This window comes from Cavia porcellus, unplaced genomic scaffold (genome assembly GCF_034190915.1).
Source record: "Cavia porcellus strain 051 isolate PalLab524CR breed Dunkin Hartley unplaced genomic scaffold, mCavPor4.1 scaffold_20, whole genome shotgun sequence".
Taxonomy (NCBI): Eukaryota; Metazoa; Chordata; class Mammalia; order Rodentia; family Caviidae; genus Cavia; species Cavia porcellus.
Window position 1 is genome coordinate 53,306,886 of NW_026947503.1, and position 17,822 is coordinate 53,324,707.

At 37.8% G+C, this 17,822-nt stretch overlaps 1 protein-coding gene across 1 annotated transcript in view; it reads left to right on the forward strand.

Moving 5' to 3' along the window:
- The window catches only part of Cdh2 (cadherin 2), a 205,745-nt gene that overhangs the window by 166,069 nt on the left and 21,854 nt on the right, over positions 1-17,822 (forward strand). Inside the window, exons 8-14 of the mRNA XM_063231811.1 lie at positions 2,151-2,288; positions 3,057-3,242; positions 6,172-6,425; positions 7,986-8,128; positions 11,160-11,393; positions 11,688-11,921; positions 13,885-14,024. Coding sequence (XP_063087881.1) covers positions 2,151-2,288; positions 3,057-3,242; positions 6,172-6,425; positions 7,986-8,128; positions 11,160-11,393; positions 11,688-11,921; positions 13,885-14,024 — 1,329 coding nt within the window. The remainder of the gene's footprint in view (positions 1-2,150; positions 2,289-3,056; positions 3,243-6,171; positions 6,426-7,985; positions 8,129-11,159; positions 11,394-11,687; positions 11,922-13,884; positions 14,025-17,822) is intronic.

Consider the following 17,822-nt stretch of genomic DNA (forward strand, 5'->3'; position numbering starts at 1 on the left):
CTTGGTCCAGAACCATTGGTCCAGGCTGGGAGAATTGCCAAATGTCAGGGTGTGGGTCATGAAGAGGTTTTTGATAAGAAAGACAAAAAAGAATGGACTAAATGAATGAGAAATGATAGCTTTGGTAAGATGGGTGAGTCACAGATAAAGAGTGCTAACAAGCAGATGAATTGAGATTTGTTATCTCCTCTGAAACAGGAAATGAGGAAACTGTTTTGTAGCAGAAATCCTGGATCCAATATGAGGCTGTGAGGCTGGGAAGTCATGTTGGGAGGGAATCTAAATATTATTCATTCAGAACCAGCTGCTGAAGGAATTAATACAGGAAGAAGCTCTATGGTTTGACTGCCTAAAACACAGGTTATCAGGGCTTTCTTACTAAATAAAAGACCATTTTACCAATCAGGCATTTAAAAGTGGAGACTGTATTATTTGCTAGGTGGATTGTTTTTTATTTGAATATTGTCTTTTAGAAATAGACATATTCTTTTAAGATTTCAAGATTAAGCTTGTAGCAATGGGAAATTTGAAGTCTTAGCTACTGATCCTGGTATTTCAGCTCAATTGCAAAATCACAGGTACCATACTTGTATATTTTAAAGATGTTTGTAGAAATTTACTGTGTCTACCATTTTGAGAATTTTTAAAATCTTCCAAAATGAGTTACTTTTTTAAAAAAAATACCCATTTCAAAAACCAGCTGCAAATAAAATGGTATTTCTAAAGTCAAAACAATTTTTGCTTTCATAATTTTCAGTAAGAAAGTTGAATGGAATATTGGCCTGCTAAATTATGAGTAAACATGAGAGAATTAAACTGAAGTCCTGATTGAGAAACACTGTAGCCTGCCTGAGCATTATAGACAAGTGTTATGCCTTAGAAAAATCAAAATGGTTCAACCTGCACTAACCCTTTGAGGGTTTTTTAATTTAAAAATAAAAGAGTGCTATTTTATGTTTTAGGAACACAATAAATAATTGCTAGAGATTGACATTTGGGTGGACAGACTGGAAATCTAGTGCTTAAGGCTTGGCTTTTCCTCCTACTCCTTTCTTTTCCTTTCCCTCCCCTTTAACAACTAAATCAAAAGCTGAAAGGTGTGCGTGTGTATCTGAGCTCTAGAAATCTCTTAAGACTGGCTATTCATAATGTTAACTATATTTAGAACTGGGAATATACCACTTTGCTGTGACAGTTGATATTTTTGTTTTTGTATGAAGTAACAACTTACAGTACATAATTTTTAACATTGTAAAAAATCATCTTTTAAAAAATATGTGCAAGTTTTCACAAATTTGATTTTGATATTCACATTTTGATATTCCAGTTGATGTTAGATGCTGGTTTTGTTAGGTTTTCTTGTAATAAACCTTCGTGAGGTAGTGCTGTAGGTTTCTCAGACGATCTGGAGGTTTTTGTCTTAGTTTAATTTAGCTCCCTTTTAAAACAGTATGTGATTTGAAAGTACATAATGGATGTCTGTCTGGCAAAAATCCTCTACAGATAAATGTATATATACCGTTATGTCCAAATGCCAGTCCTTCAAATACACAATTATGAAATAGGACTAACCATATAAACACAAATGCTTTAACTAGGTTATGGTTGAGAATATCTCTCCAAATAGTTCTAAGTAGTATGGTATGTATTAAAGGGAATTAGGGTATTATAATAGAAATACATTATAGAAGAACAGATAAAAGGAAAGTATATAGAGTGTATAAATGGTATTTGCTTTTTTCACCCTCTCTTGAGCTTCTTCATTGTGTTTAGTATTCTAAGCTGGGTAAAAATTAACACATGATAAAGTAAGCAGGGTTCAAAAGAATGCTTGATCACAATCCCAAGGAAAAGGTTGAAACAGCATGTAGGTTTTAACCCAGCTGTGAATTCCACACATTTCCATGTGTTACTTCCTGAGCTAGAGGTGAATATGCACAATTAAATCTCTCTAGACAAAGACCAGACCTGCGCTTTGTGAGGTAAAGTAAACTCCACTTGGAAAGTTTCAAGTAATGTTAATCAGAATAAATGATGCTGTACTCTCTGCTTGTAATAAAGAGCCACTTACAGAACAAATGTTATGTCTTCCTGAGGAATTAGTTTAAGTCCTTAGTTTCATTTAAGTTGTTACATTTCTGTCTTTTCAGAAAGTGCAACAGTATACGTTAATAATTCAAGCTACAGATATGGAAGGCAATCCCACGTACGGCCTCTCCAACACAGCCACAGCTGTCATCACGGTGACAGATGTCAATGACAATCCTCCCGAGTTTACTGCCATGACGGTAAGTACAGCCTGTCATTCACAGAACTTCGGGCCTGTGGTCCATTACAGAGAAGTTTTGTCATGAATAATAAATGTGTTAAATAAAAGTGGGACCTGCTTAACCTAATAGCAGAATGGCTACAGGCTTAGCCATCTCCCTCACCAGGGCTCTAACTCAGGCATCTGAATAACTCTTTCTCATCAGACCTGAGTCCATTGTTAAAAATGTCAAGATAAGGGCTGAGGATTTAGCTCAGCAACATAAGTGCCTGCCTTGCAAGCACGCAGTTGTGAGTTCAATCCCGGGTACTGATAAAAAAAAAAAAAAAAATTGCTGTCTAAAAATGTCAAAGTATACTGCCTAGAACAAATATCCTAAAAAGATACTATGTTCTTCTGTTAAACTCTTATAGATATTTGCAAGTACACAGGCTATGTGACCCATTTATGCTCCTTCATTACTATACATTTATCTAATGCCAAAGTTATTTCCTGTGACAAACCCTTTATCCTGACCTCCCCTTAATCACTAGCTCATTCACAAATGCATGCAAATGTAAGCACTCATGAAACTGCAACCTAATTTGTGAAACGAATAAAGTGACCACCGCAAAGTGTTACAGTGTTTTAAAAATCATAAACGCTGAGATTACCTGCATAACCAATCTCCTCATTTAGTGTAGATAGTAAAAATTTAATGGGCAGTAAAATTAGGGCGGTGTGGTCATCAAGAAAACTTGTCCTTCAGGTGTCCCCATCACTCCTCTGAGATTTGTCTTTCTTGTAGTTCTACGGTGAAGTCCCTGAGAATAGGGTGGATGTCATAGTGGCTAATTTAACCGTGACTGATAAGGATCAGCCCCATACACCAGCCTGGAACGCCGTGTACAGAATCAGCGGTGGAGACCCCACTGGACGGTTTGCCATTCAGACAGACCCAAACAGCAACGACGGGTTAGTCACCGTGGTAAAAGTAAGTGCTCCAGGCCACTGAGCTCCAAGAGTCCCTTGAGGTGACCACCATATGCCTCCTTGCTCCATTATTTTGCCACTGAATCTTGGCAGTGTTTTCCCCTAAATAAATCTAAGGCTGCAATTCATACCTATTTGACAGGTTAGGTGTTCTTATTTCATTTACATTGAAGCTAAGGTCAGCATAGGCACCCGCTCATTATCCCCAGGATATGATAAGTATGAGGTCAGTTTGGACAGATTTACCTGTGAGAAGACAGGACTGGCCTCAGCAGTGTTAACTATCAGTGTAGTTGATAGCTTAGTGATTTATCACATCCTGAATTTGATCATTATTGACACCTATTAATAATATACCACAGCTCATATCCTCATGTTTACAGCTATTACCTATCATAGCGAGGTAGTGAGTGAGCCAGAAGCAGTTACTGAAGTGTAATGGAATGAGTAGGAAGGAGGGGCCTACATTTTAGAAAGGTTTTTGCATTAAACTTGCTGTTTTTACACGCTGTTTTCATGACATTAGGAAAATGGTTCTTGTCAAAAAAATTAGTGCTGTATGCAAAACTGTCAAAAAAATTAGTGCTGTTTTCAAGTATAGTAAATACATAGATATAATGTAAAAGCTGTTCAGATGAGTACCCTTTCCTTTTAAGCATGTGATAAAGAGATTTGCTCCTCTGTATCACACCAAGACATTCTTGATTTGCAAGTAGACTTAAGTTTTGGCCTTATAGAAGAATACACAGAAAATGCTGGCTGCCACGAATTATGTGCTGTACTTGCCCAACCAGAATGGGTTGGAAACTTTCTGAACAGGTATAAAATACTTCCCAAGAACAGCTGCCCCAGGTCCCAGGTGTCTGTGTTTCTCAGTCCCAGGTCTGCCCTTGACACCTGTGAGACCATTAGTCCCTTTCTTATTGCTAGGACGGAATAAATACCCAATACCCACAATTTAAAGGATGGAAGCTTTATTTTGTCTCATGGTTTCTAGGGATTTTATAGCTGTGACCCTTCCATTTGTTCCCCCTCACTGAGTTCCTGGAGCAATTGCCTAAACTCTGAGAATGATCACGGTCAGCCCCACATCCTGTAGCCACCCCAGCTACTCCGCTAGGACATGGCACAGCTGTCCCAGAGCAGCATAACAGAACATTCGCCATTGCTGCAGCCATGTGCTCAGCTACCCCCACTCCCCCCAGTCACAGGGCCTCCAACCCCTAACCCTATCCATAGAAGATCCAGGTTGGTAAACTTGGCACACAGTGCACCAGGAAGTCCCACCAGAACCCCCTACCCAGGCTAGCTGTGTTCTTTTACTGGTTCATCACTGCTGAACAGGTTTTTAGTCCACAGTCTGCTAGTTCCAGGCAGAAGTGGCCAGGTGGGAGGGCCTGGCAGAGTAAAATCGCTCAACCCACAGCACCCAGGAATCAGAGAAAAGGGAGGGACTAGGTACAAGAACACACTGTTCTTGGTCATGCCTTCCGGTGACACACCTGCCAAGAGCACATTCCACTGTGAACACATCAGTGGATCGTAGTATGCCATCACCCAGTCACCTACCAAAAGCATCCTGTCTGAACACATGAGGCTTTGGAGGACATTGTAGATCCAAACCATAACGGTGACCAGCTCACGTCTGTTAACTTCGCCTTTCTAATGCAGAAAAGGGGGGCAAAGAACAGCTCCCAAGTTGCCCCACTTTTGTGAGGGAAAGTGAGTACCATACTCATTAAAGGACTTACAACTGTGTCAGTACCACTGCATAAATAAATACTATGTCAGGGCCATGTGATATGAACTCAAGTATTACAGTCTTATTTTCTGATTTCTTTCCTGTCTTGTTCAACTTGAGAAAAGAAAGTTGAATTGGGCAATGGAGAGTGAGAGAAGAAAGCTGTAGGTTTAAGGAGCAGGTCTACATGCTGTCCTTCATCCTAAGAATGAGGCTTCCTCATGAGCTGTGGCCCTTGATCATTTGTACGTTACCAATGATGGCAGGGAAGCTCTCTGTGCCCTTTTCCCTCTGTTATTACCACACAGTATACTTATCCCACCTCCTGTAGAAGAAGGTAATCAAGGGAAATTAACAGTGAAAGTTCAATCGGGTCACTTGTGTCCTGTAACATTCTAGTGACAGCAGGATTCAGTGAAAATTTGGAAGTCAGTATTCACATGAATCAGGTTAAACTAGGGTATTTTTCTTAGATTGAAATTTTCACAAACAGTAACATAGTGAGAATTATTTTGCAAAACAGCCAGAATTTGCATTTGCTAAGAGGAAAGAAAAAAATCTTTCCACCTACAAGTTCCTACACTATCGTTTTTTAAAAGCAGTATATGTGCATATAGTTCTACGTTAAAATGTATACTTCAAATTATGAAAGATAGTTTTGCATTAAATAAATTTAGCTCTATTAAAATTCATATTTTACAGTTTTAATCTTTTTGGTTTGTTCATCACAGACTGATCAAACCTTTTCTGGATCAGGTGTGATCTTTGTAGCAATGTTTGAGACCATAGACCACATGTTTCTTCCTGATCTCATATTATTTTAGCATTTGGGACCAATTATTTTTTTTAAATTTTATTTAAAAGGAAAAAGAGAAAAAACAAAACAAAACAAAGTGGTGTAAGGGTACAAGTAACAATGGTGTTTTAAAAGCCTGTCGAATTTTTACATATACCTAAATAAATGGGTCCATGCAATAGTCATATGCATTATTTAGTGAACATAACTCTTTGAAGTATCTAATCAGTAGTATAAATTGGGATAAGTATTTTAATCATTGATGTGCTGATACATGTTTTTTAGAAATTTGAGAAGAATTTTATGATATGAATAAAAAATAATGTTTTAGAAATGAAGTTAATAAACTGCAGGATGTCAACATTCTTATTTCTTTTTTATTTTCCCTCTCAGCCAATCGACTTTGAAACAAATAGGATGTTTGTCCTCACTGTCGCAGCAGAAAATCAAGTGCCATTGGCCAAGGGAATCCAGCACCCACCTCAGTCAACTGCAACTGTGTCTGTTACCGTAATTGACGTGAATGAAAACCCTTATTTTGCCCCCAATCCTAAAGTCATTCGCCAAGAAGAAGGCCTTCACGCAGGTACCATGCTGACAGTATTCACTGCTCAGGACCCGGACCGATACATGCAGCAGAATATTAGGTAAGAAATGCTGTTTATCATATCTTTGTCATTTAAAGTCTATTCTGTGCCATACATAAAATTTATTTAATTTAATACTGATGAAATCTCATTAGAACCAAGCTCTGATTGTAATTTTGATTTTATTATTTCTTAATTTTATTCTAACATCATTTAGATCTTGCAGAAAAATGGTCTTATCACTTGAGAGAAGAAAACAAAAGTTTCTTCATTTATCAATAGTCAGAGAAAAGTCTTTTAAAAACATGAACATTTTCCAAGATAATTTTGTCTTTTGAATTTTCCTTTTAGGAATGACCATATTAATTAAATGATTAATTAATGACCATATTATTGGCCATATTAGATAAAAAATACCAAAATTCACCCACTTCTGTATTAGTGAAGGAAAATAGCTTCTTTAACTTTGTGTGTATCCCTTTGCCTTCAAAAAAAGATTATTTAGCCTTCAATTCTATACTAAGCACTTCAAAAACTTCCACAGTGACTAGGGAATTGTCAGAGCCTTATAATATTTATATTTATCTCCTCTCTGCCCATCAAGAAGAAAACTCACGCCAGAACTAAGATCTAAGAGCTAATTATTTTCATCCCTTACCTGTACAGAGAACTTGTAAAGTGTATCTGTAAAGACATCCAACCTCAGCAAAACCTCATTTATCCTTCCTGATGAGGGAGTAGGTGGCTGGCAGAGCGTACCCCAAATGGCTATTATCCCTAGCTGATGATCATTTTTAAAATTAGCTCATAATTTATTTAACTTCTTTCAGAACTGCTGCTAACTGATAACCACACTTATTCTCCGTTTTGCCAGCCATTGAAATCAAGACAGTTAAACAGCTAATTAATTGAAACCCTGTAGCTTTGACCTCTAAAACACAGCATATTTTTCCCCCCAATGTGTATGTTGGCTGTCCCAGCTTGAAAAGATAAAACTCCAGCCCTCATAAAAATGGAGTTTAAGCTACTAGAACTGTTGGTGCCGCCTCAAACCTGTGGTGCTCCTTGGGAAGAATGCAGATCTGAGGCAGGACCCCATGTCCAAGAACCTCGTGGGGACAGCATAATGACAGTCTCTCCTGTGAGATGTCAATTCTTCCAGAAGGTGGTACAATATTTCAGAAGTGGTCTGGGATGTAAAATTCAACTCTGCCACAGCTTCTATTAAGTCTTATACATCAAGACCACTGCTTGTTTAGAGGGTATGTTTATGTTGTTTAGAGCTCTTTCTTCTGCACCTTGGCCTTCTCTGAAGTACTCAAGAGCCTAAAGCGAGCTCTCCAATCCATTGCAGCCCTAAAAGGGAGACTGCCCTCTGGGTCTCATCTCTCAGACACTGCAGGATGCTTCCTGAAGACCTGACCGAGCATACCCATTGCCTGCCTCCCTGAAATCACTTCCACAGAAACAGTTTTCCTTGTTGACGCTGTATTTCCAGCCACCATCTACAAAAATGAGGGCTAATGAACAGATTGAATTTTTACAGTTAAATCTGTAGAATATGCTTTATTTTAAGTTTCATAGAACAAATTAAACTTAACCCTTCTTTCATTTTTGTAGATATACAAAGTTATCTGATCCTGCCAATTGGCTAAAAATAGATCCTGTGAATGGGCAAATCACTACAATTGCTGTTTTGGACAGAGAATCACCTAATGTGAAAAACAATGTATATAATGCTACTTTCCTCGCTTCTGACAATGGTACGTAATTAAATATGACTGTCCTGTTATATTACATACAGTTAAAGAGGGCAGAGCCTCTCCTACGTACCTAAGAATTAAAGTTTTCTACAATGCTGAATTATCTAGAAAACTGACCTTTATTACTCTAAGGCTCCAGTCTCTGTCTCTCTGTCTCTTTGTCTCTCTGTCTCTGTCTCTCTCTCTCTCTCTCTCTCTCTCTCTTTCTTCTCTGTCTCTCGGTCTCTCTCTCTCTCTCTCTCATTTATTTATTTCTTATTTTTAAGGCACTAAGTTTTGTTCTCCATTTCCTATGAGCTTCCAAGACCCACCACACCCCTGGTGCCTGCAGTGGATTTTCTCTTTGTCTGTACACTTCACATGGTAGTCTGGCATTTGATTGTGAATTTTTGATATTTTCTCCTGACTTGCTACATCTTGATTCCTGATTCACAACGGGTTCAGCTAATCCTCAGTGTCCCCATACTCTCTTTTTTGAGTTAGTTATTGTGTATTTTTCTTCTAGCCAGCTCATTTACTGCGATCAGTTTGTGTCTCTATTGGTTGTCCTCTTTCTCATTCTCTGCCACTGTCTGCTGGGCTAGGAAGTCAACTTTGTACATAAGTTAAGATGGGTATGTGAGCATCAGGGTGTTAGTTTTGGAATGTGTAATTTAACACTTATTCTCTTTCTTTCTTTCTTTCTTTCTTTCTTTCTTTCTTTCTTTCTTTCTTTCTTTCTTTCTAGATCTCTGCCGAGTTCAAGTTGAATTAGATGTATAGATAAGCATTTTTAAAAAGATATCTAAAGTAAAAGACACTTAGGCAAAATTAATGATGACTTATTTTGCTTTCTTATCTCTCAGTATGATGTGCTTAATATGTGAGCGTGAATTCTGAGTGCTCACATATTGTTTGGGCTCAGACCCCATCTCTGCTACTTTCTGACTATCAGATTCACTCTGGGATTTTAAATATCAATTGTTGTTTCTGCCAAGTAGGAATAGTGATACCAGTAGCCAATTCATGGTATTTGAGAAAGATAGACGGTGTACTACACAAAGCTTTTACGAGAACCTGGCACAACCTAACCACTCAAATAAATATTTCTGTTATGTGTGAATAGTTTCAAAACTGAATCATTGTCATATTTTAAAAGGTCGTTAGTGTGAGACTACGAATGTGACATTTTTATCAAAATAGGCTTCAAATTACAGCTCCTGATGCATTGCCTATTAATACTTTTAGTGAGAACAATTTCAGTGAATTTCTCTAAATCTTGTGTAAGATTCAGTGAGATTACTGTGTGAAGTAAATCTATGTGGCAACTGAGCCCGAAGCATTATATCTTATCTTTTCTAATACGGGCATGAACTGTTAACATGTTGAGAGTTGGACCTTTGCAGAAAGAGTTTCTGCCACTACACATCAAGGCGCCACATTAGTGTCGGCTTTATGCTTCCTTGCTGAATGTACACAGAGGCTTTCCTCTGTAGTGCAAGTGAAAATGATCTATCTTGAATTATTATGTTGAGATTTAAAGAGTCATAAAATTATATGTATACATGTTGGTTGTGAGTTACAGCCAGTTTTCATTCACCAAGTGGATTGTTTTCTAATTGAAAGAGTGCATAGTATGAGAAGCGAGCACTTAAATCTGTGGGGCCGGGATATGTCACAAATGCAACATGCCTCGGTTTAAATCTCAAGACTGAAGTCGGAGCCTCAGTTCTGCTCTTTAAGAACTTCATATGTTCTTGTGGGGAGAAAGTAGTGGGATTGATAATATATCTTTCACATTAAACTACACTCCCAATGTTTTGTTATTTCGTATTTTGGAACGGGGTCTCACACGAAGTTGTTAGGCTGCTCAATTGGACTTGAACTTGTAATCCTTCTGCCTCAGCCTTCCAAGTGCTTGGATTGTAGGCATCCACCACCAGGATCAGCTTATGCAAGCTCCTATATTCTCTGTGCCTTAGTTTGATCACCGATAAATTGTTTTCTTTTTGGCCTGTCCTAGAAAATTGTTATAAGAAGAATTTTATCTTAGATGTAATAATACATTTAACAGTTTCTCAGAACATCAACAATCATAGTCCTTGTGTTAATATTAGAAAATTACAATAGATAGTTTACCTCTAGCCCTAATTCATTACTCTCAGAATCATCATGTGCCTCCCAGAGGGTGGCAGAAATTTTTACTTACATCCTCCTCAGAAGGTACATATGTGCAATTTCCTATGAACTTGGTTGGATCGCTGAATCTCAGAGCTTCACCGTGCAGCATATATATATATATATATATATATATATATATATATTCAGACCTGTACAGGTCTGAACATTTACAGTATCACAGAAACCAAACCACCAGCCTAATTATGGAATCATATGATAAAACCAACATTTTACAGCAGAATGAGACTTGAGGTTCTACATTGTTTAAAGTTTCTTTATGGAATGACAATGAAATGAAATACAAAGAGCAGCCTAGTTTTTCTCCAGCAGGCAGTTGGCTGATCAATAAAGATCCTTTCTCTTCTCCAAGGTGTTCCTTCCTGAGGCCTGTGGTTCCGTGCCAGTTGTCTGCAGACGGTTGCCATAGGTCATACTGAGCTGGAGCTTTCAAAGCACTCTTCTATTCTTTCAAGCATGCGTCTTAGTTCTCTATCAAAAGGATCTGATCTATAAGCTCCTGAGCTTGTGTTCCGCTTCTGCGACATTCCCCACAGTGCTTGGAAGAGTGTGCTATGCCTGGGCCCTGATAGTGGACAGGGAGGGCAGGGAAGGCATGGGATCTCTTGGCATCACAGTGTCATCGTGCTCAGCTTCTATACAGCAACAGTGGCAGCTCACTGTGAGACTAGCAGGGAAGCAGGAAGTGGGTTTGTTCCAAAAACAGTGTGTTCAGAGACTGTGGCAACTAGCTTTTTTCCAGGACACCACAGTGATGGGGGCAGGAAGGCTAGAAGCCTCGAGAATTTTATCACAATTGAGGCTCATCAAAGAAAATTGTTCAGCTTCAGTTGTGATTTCTCTCTTTTTTTAGGAATTCCTCCGATGAGTGGAACAGGAACGCTGCAAATCTATTTACTTGATATTAATGACAACGCCCCTCAAGTGTTACCTCAAGAGGCAGAGACTTGTGAAACACCAGACCCCAATTCAATTAACATCACAGCACTTGATTATGACATCGATCCAAATGCTGGACCATTTGCTTTTGATCTTCCTCTATCTCCAGTAACGATTAAGAGAAATTGGACCATCACTCGGCTTAATGGTAAGCATGGGCCGATTGTTGGAGTATATGTGCATTTTGAAGCATGATATGAAAAGTTTATTTTTATGTGCTTCATAATCTTCTCATTAAATATATTTTAAAGCTATTTAATGTTTACAACATTAGAAGACCTTAAGGCCAAAAAAAATCACTTCAAAAATAATCAATTATGATTCTCTTTATGTATACTGTAAAGTAGTAAATAAATATTGGAAAATGCTATATGTTTTATTAGCACATAGGTATTAACTGTAAAACTGTGTTTTTTTTTTTTTTTCTACCTGTTCTGTAAAGGTGATTTTGCTCAGCTTAATTTAAAGATAAAGTTTCTTGAAGCTGGTATCTATGAAGTTCCGATCATAATCACGGATTCGGGCAATCCTCCCAAGTCCAATATTTCCGTGCTCCGGGTGAAGGTTTGCCAGTGTGACTCCAATGGGGACTGCACTGATGTGGACAGGATCGTGGGTGCAGGGCTTGGCACGGGTGCAATCATCGCTATCCTGCTCTGCATAATCATCCTGCTCAGTGAGTACTTTAATTGTCTCTTTGGTTCTGATGCCTTTCACTTTTGGTATGGTCAGCCAAGTAAGTTATTGCTATTGCTTTATCAAATAATCTAACCACCCTCTTTGACCTCTGAGTGTCGTCTTGCCAATCATATATGGGTCATGCAGGTCCACTTGAGCATGAAAATAATCTCTGGGCATTGTTCAGGCACTTAACACATTTCCAGCAAGTCTCCCCCAGTACTTCTTCCAAGCCCTCTTACCCTTTCCTGCTGCTGATTGCTTGGGAGGCTTTAGAAAATGCTTTTCATAGAAAAATCTTAAGCAGTCCTAAGTTTGAGTACATATGATTTGAGTGTGAATTTATGACACATAGTTGATGATTGAGGAAAATGAGTATATTGCTTTCCTTCACTTTTCTTCGTATCCAGTGTAGTCAGCAACCCGCTCCAGTCATGCAAGGATCAAGGTGTTTGTGTTTGAAGGGCTGCACAAAATAGTGAGAGATTGTACTTCACAGCACATTTGATAATGGAAATGATTACACAGCCCAATAAATTGTCTGTCTTTAGTGTAAGTGTGAATTAAAGAATTGCTCCTTTTTAAGATACTTTGCAATCTTTGGTTCAATGGAATGCAAGAAATTAACCACTGGAAAATACTTTAGGAACCACTTCTAGGTGGCAGGTTAAAAGAATAAATTGTCTGGGCCCTATGTTTTATTATGGAATAGCAGCAGGATTTGGTTTATTGTGTGATCACGCTATGCACCAATCACTTTCGTGAAAACGTTGGCCATTTCTTTTATGTTTTCTTCATTTACAAGTGTTCTGGTAATTTAGAATTCTGTCCCTTTATTCTAAGCAATTACTAGAGAAGCTTGAGCATTTTTTACTTCCTGTGTGGAGACTACTTTCGCTATAATTTGAAACCTGCATGCTTTACTAATAATCACTTGCTAGATTTAGTCCTGAAACAATGGTAAATGAGATCATGTATCTGGCTTTTAAAGGAGGATATTTACTTTTATGACCAGTAATAAAAAATGTGCTCAAATAGGAGTCATTGAATCTTTTGTTTCAGGATGTAAACCAATACCCTTAGATTTTTAGATAGAATTCATTCCTAGATGTGCACTTAGGGAAATGTTTCCGTTGCAAATGAAATGTAGCGTATATGCCAACCTTATCAAGAAAGACTTAGGCATGATGGATTGGGGCATGGAGAAGTGACAATGGCATTTGGAGGGAAAATGAATTGGTGCTGAATTTAACATCAACTCTGGAAAATTTATAGTTCTAGAACCTGGCACATAAGTGTAAAACATGAAAGGCTAATATTATTTCAGTGCTTCAAGCAAATCCCCTGGCCTTCTTAGCTGAAACATACATTGGGTAAGGAAATGCACAGTAGTAGGGAGAAAAATAGCTTCTGCGAATCAAAAAAGAAAAGAAAGAAAGAAAGAAAGAAACTCAAGATCCAATTCCTGAGCCAGTTTTAAGTTCCAAAACAATACACCTAGGCAAACACTCCTGGAGAAATGGCATTCTCCATGAATTTGGGAGTATGATAATGACCAACCAGTCTGAAAAAAAAAAGTCATAATTTAACTTGCCAATGTTCTGTGTCTGTGGAATTTATGAAGCATTCTATTGAGGGCATCTATTTTGTAGCCAACTAAAATGAAGATAGAGAACATTAGCGTTCTTATATGTAGAGACTGAAGCAGAGAACAGAGACATTCACCCAGGGAGTTCATGGGGCCCCTGGGCTGGATGGAGCTCAGGTCTTCACACTTTGAACCCCCTACTGTACCCCTCGCTTTGTCTTGTCTCTCAGTGTGAGGCCAGCAATGATAATACAGTGAAAAATGCATTACCAGCCCATTAGGAATAAATTATTAGTGATGGAAACTGTGAGTAGGTAGGTCAGACTGTCATAATGATGACATTATGTTGTATTTTTACTGTGTTCCAACCTAGTCCTTGTTCTGATGTTTGTGGTGTGGATGAAACGCCGGGATAAAGAACGCCAGGCCAAGCAACTTTTAATCGATCCTGAAGATGATGTAAGAGATAACATTTTAAAATATGATGAAGAAGGTGGAGGAGAAGAAGACCAGGTGAGCATTATTTTATTTAATCTTTAGAAGAGAATTTTCCAACCAAATAAATTAAATGGTGGTGACAGTGTTAATACAGGGAATAAGGAAATGGTGTCAGGTTTTTTTTCTTTTCTTTTAAAACACATCCTCAGTCAGTTGGTGAATTCTTTCATATGTGTGCTACACATTTATTGAGGTTTTTGAAAATACCAAATGTCACTGCATTAATTTTTTGAGATCATTAACATTTTTTTAGGATTCCTAGAATTCCAGTTATGTTTGTACCAGGTTTTTTTTTTTTTTTTTTTTTTTCAGTTTCTTTCTCTGTTTTGTTTTTTTTTTTCCCCCAGTTTCTTTTCTCTGGATAGTCAAAATGTAACTACAAGTAGTTTCTACGCTGGGATCTTGATAGTCCAGGTGTAGAAAAAGCATTGAATTTATTCTTTCCATGAACATTTATCAAGCAAATTCGATATTCCATGCACAATTTTAACCCCTGAAAATAAAGAGGTGGGTGGAGCCAATACATATTTACCTTCAGAATTTTACATACATATAGAAATAATACTTGAAGTTAGAGACAGCATCTCATTCATTGTTGTATCTGTAGTGTCTCCTATGGTGCCTGATACACAGTGTCGTTTCAGTAGATATCAAAATTCCCTTCTTGTTCTTAAGGAATGTGAGTTTCTAGATCCTTGGGTACATGTGAAGTTTAAAAACATTTCAGGAATAAGAAGCCCAATACATGGAAAGCAAAGATCTTTGCTCAGAAGTGTTTTACATTTTATAATAACTGACATTTATAAGGTCTGCACTATATGCCAGACATCCTGCTAAACATATTAAATGTTCTTCTCTCTTAAATCTTTGCAAGTGGTGATATTACTGGGAACATCTCCTCTTTGATGGTAGAAAAACTGAGCCAAAGCAAAGTCATGCTTCTCAGAAGTAATATATTTATAGGATTTGAGTTCTGGTCTGTCTTATTTGCAGTCTAAACTTGGTACTCTGGTACATTTCTTTTGAAAATTTCTGGAAGATAGTAATGTAATCCATGAGAAATTACTATGATATCTGTTTCTCAGACACAGTTGTTCGGTCATTTTTGTTTACTAAAAATGTTGAGAATAGTAGTTAGCACAGAATTCTTGGAATTTTGCAACACTACTTGGAAATGAAAATGTACCCTGTCTTAAGCATATGTATACAGTAGACATGGTAGGGATGTTATCTTGAATAAAAAACACATGAACATAGTTTCTATGTTACTTCTTTGAGGATCCATTCTTGTATTTAATATAGCAGTCATCTAGAAGAAATGCATGTTTAAAATATGTTGAAATCTTGACTCAAGTGTTTAAAACTGTTTTGAATACTGACTAATTAAATTGGCTCTATAAATGTACCCTCGGGTTTCGAGCTTACAAATGTCTTTGAATTTTAAAATTCATGTTTGGCGTAATTCTCAATGAATCTATCATTTCACTTTCCCAGGCTATTTTCAAGATCATCGAATGCTTACTGATCATATTTTCTCATAAACCTTCTACTTGCAATATTTTATTTTTATGTCACTGTTTATTATTTTAAGGGATAAACCTAAATTCCAATTCAACAAAGCCTCAGTAAACATAGTCTTAAGTGGAAGGCCATAAATAATAACCAGATATTGCACAAAATTGAAGGCCCAGAGAAGAACCAAGTTCTTTCACACACACACACACACACACATATATCTTCAAAACATTTTTTAATAAGATACCCTACTGTCATTGTAGGAAAGATTCTTTACTGACTTCAACCCATTAAGATTGATGCTTGAGATCCAATGGTAAAACTTAGCTGTTGGTAAGGAAGAGAGTGCAAACAGTGTAGTGGGAAATGTCTGGCCTCAGGGAATCAAAAACACTTCAGAGAGAATTCCTGACCCAGTTCTCATTGCCTACCCAAGTCATCCAGGCAGGCACTTGACCCCTTGGAGAAGTGCTATTCTCTTTGAATTTGAGAGCATAATGATGCCTAACCAACCTGGATAAAACCTAAATAAAACATTTGATTTAATTGCTGTTTGGTGTCTTCATAGTTTATGAAGCATTTAATGAAGTCTTTTTTTTTTTTTCTTTTAATATCATCAGAAACCTTCAACTTCTTCCTTCCTGATTTCTGAATCTCTAGGTGCCCACATTAACTCCTAAGCATGAATGTGTGGCTTCTCACCCGCTTATGCAGTACCCTAGGTTTTTTCTGGAACTTTCTGTGGCTCATTTCTTGATTTAATGCTGGTTTTCCTGTGGTGCCTTTATAACTTCCTGGTTTTGTTGGCACTTTGGTCTAGATCAAGAGTCCCTGTGTGTCTCTGATTCTCTGTTGTGATTTATTTCCCCAGGCAGTTCTCATGAAAACAGTGGTGTAAAAACACAAAATGAATTGGTGCCCATTTACTTTAACCCCAGAATAACAGAATAAAATATGTGGTGTAAGAATACTATGATGATGAGTTCTGCCTCCTACCTCTAAAGTGGATCGTGAAATCTATTCCCTCATCCAGGACAAATAACCCAGAGTTTGAAGGCTTTAGTGGCCATGAGTGGACAAGCTTGATGGATTTGCATCCTGAGGGAGGCTGCATCCTCCCTCAACTCTTTCCCAGGGCCTCTACTTAGTTTTCAAGGGTTTACAGCTGGTTGGGTGCAGGGCCAAAGAACTGACACTAAGGAAGAAGTCTGCATTTGATAAATGTCGGAGTGTAGATGAGGGGTTAGGCCAGAGACACGCTCCCATGAGGAAACTGTTGCAGGACAGAGAAGATAAAACCTAATGAGGGCAGCAGTGCTGGGGGAGTGGGTAAGGAAGGCCCCACAGCTGCTTTTATCCCTGGGAAAGCATTCAGGGAGAGAAAAACAAGAATCTGCCATTAAGAGCTATGCTGTATCTCTCAGAACGGGCTTATGCATTCCTGTAATTTCATTCATTTGGCTTTATTTTGTTTTCACCTGTCTTAGGGTTTCAAACTGTGATTCGATGAGCTATCTGGCTTGTTCTTTGCATTAGAATGTGAGTATCAATCTTAAGACTTTCTGTATCCCGGCCAGAAACAGGTTTCCTCCAGGTTTAAGCATAAAACCACCATACCTGTGAAATGTGTCCATGGTGTGTATAGAAATAGCTCATTTTTGACATTGGTAATAGTGTACTGTTGGAAGAATTAATCATGTTTTATTTACCCACTTTAGTGCACTTGGATAGTGAAATTCATCAAGTCGGATTATTATGATTGAAGCTGCAATGAATGTTCTTGCGTGTCTGTGTTTGTTGTGTGTTTCTCTTGATGTGTGTATGTGTGCAGCTTGATAAAATCCTGCCAGTCTCCCAAAGCAATTGTGCAGTGGATGCTTCCCCTCCTTGCAGTATATGAAAGCTTCAGTCACCCCACATCTTCATCCTCATTAACACTGGGATTTATTGTCAGTCTTTCACATTTTAGCCATGCTGATGATGTGGGTCTCATTATGGTTTAATTGGGGTATTCCTACTGGCTGACTTACCATCCATGTCTTCTTTTATATAGTTTGTTCATCTTTTTGTCTACTCTTCTATGGGGTTATCTGATTTTTTTTTCTTAATGACATGTAGGACATCCTTATGTATGATAAAATGCGTTGTCACATAAATGTATTGTAAATATTTCCTCTTGTTTTGTAACTTGCTTTTTAAAAACATTCATCTTTCTCATGTCTTACAATGAGCAAAGTTCTCAATTTTAATACTGTCTAGATTATCAGGTTTGTCTGTTATGATTAGTGCTTTAAGAGA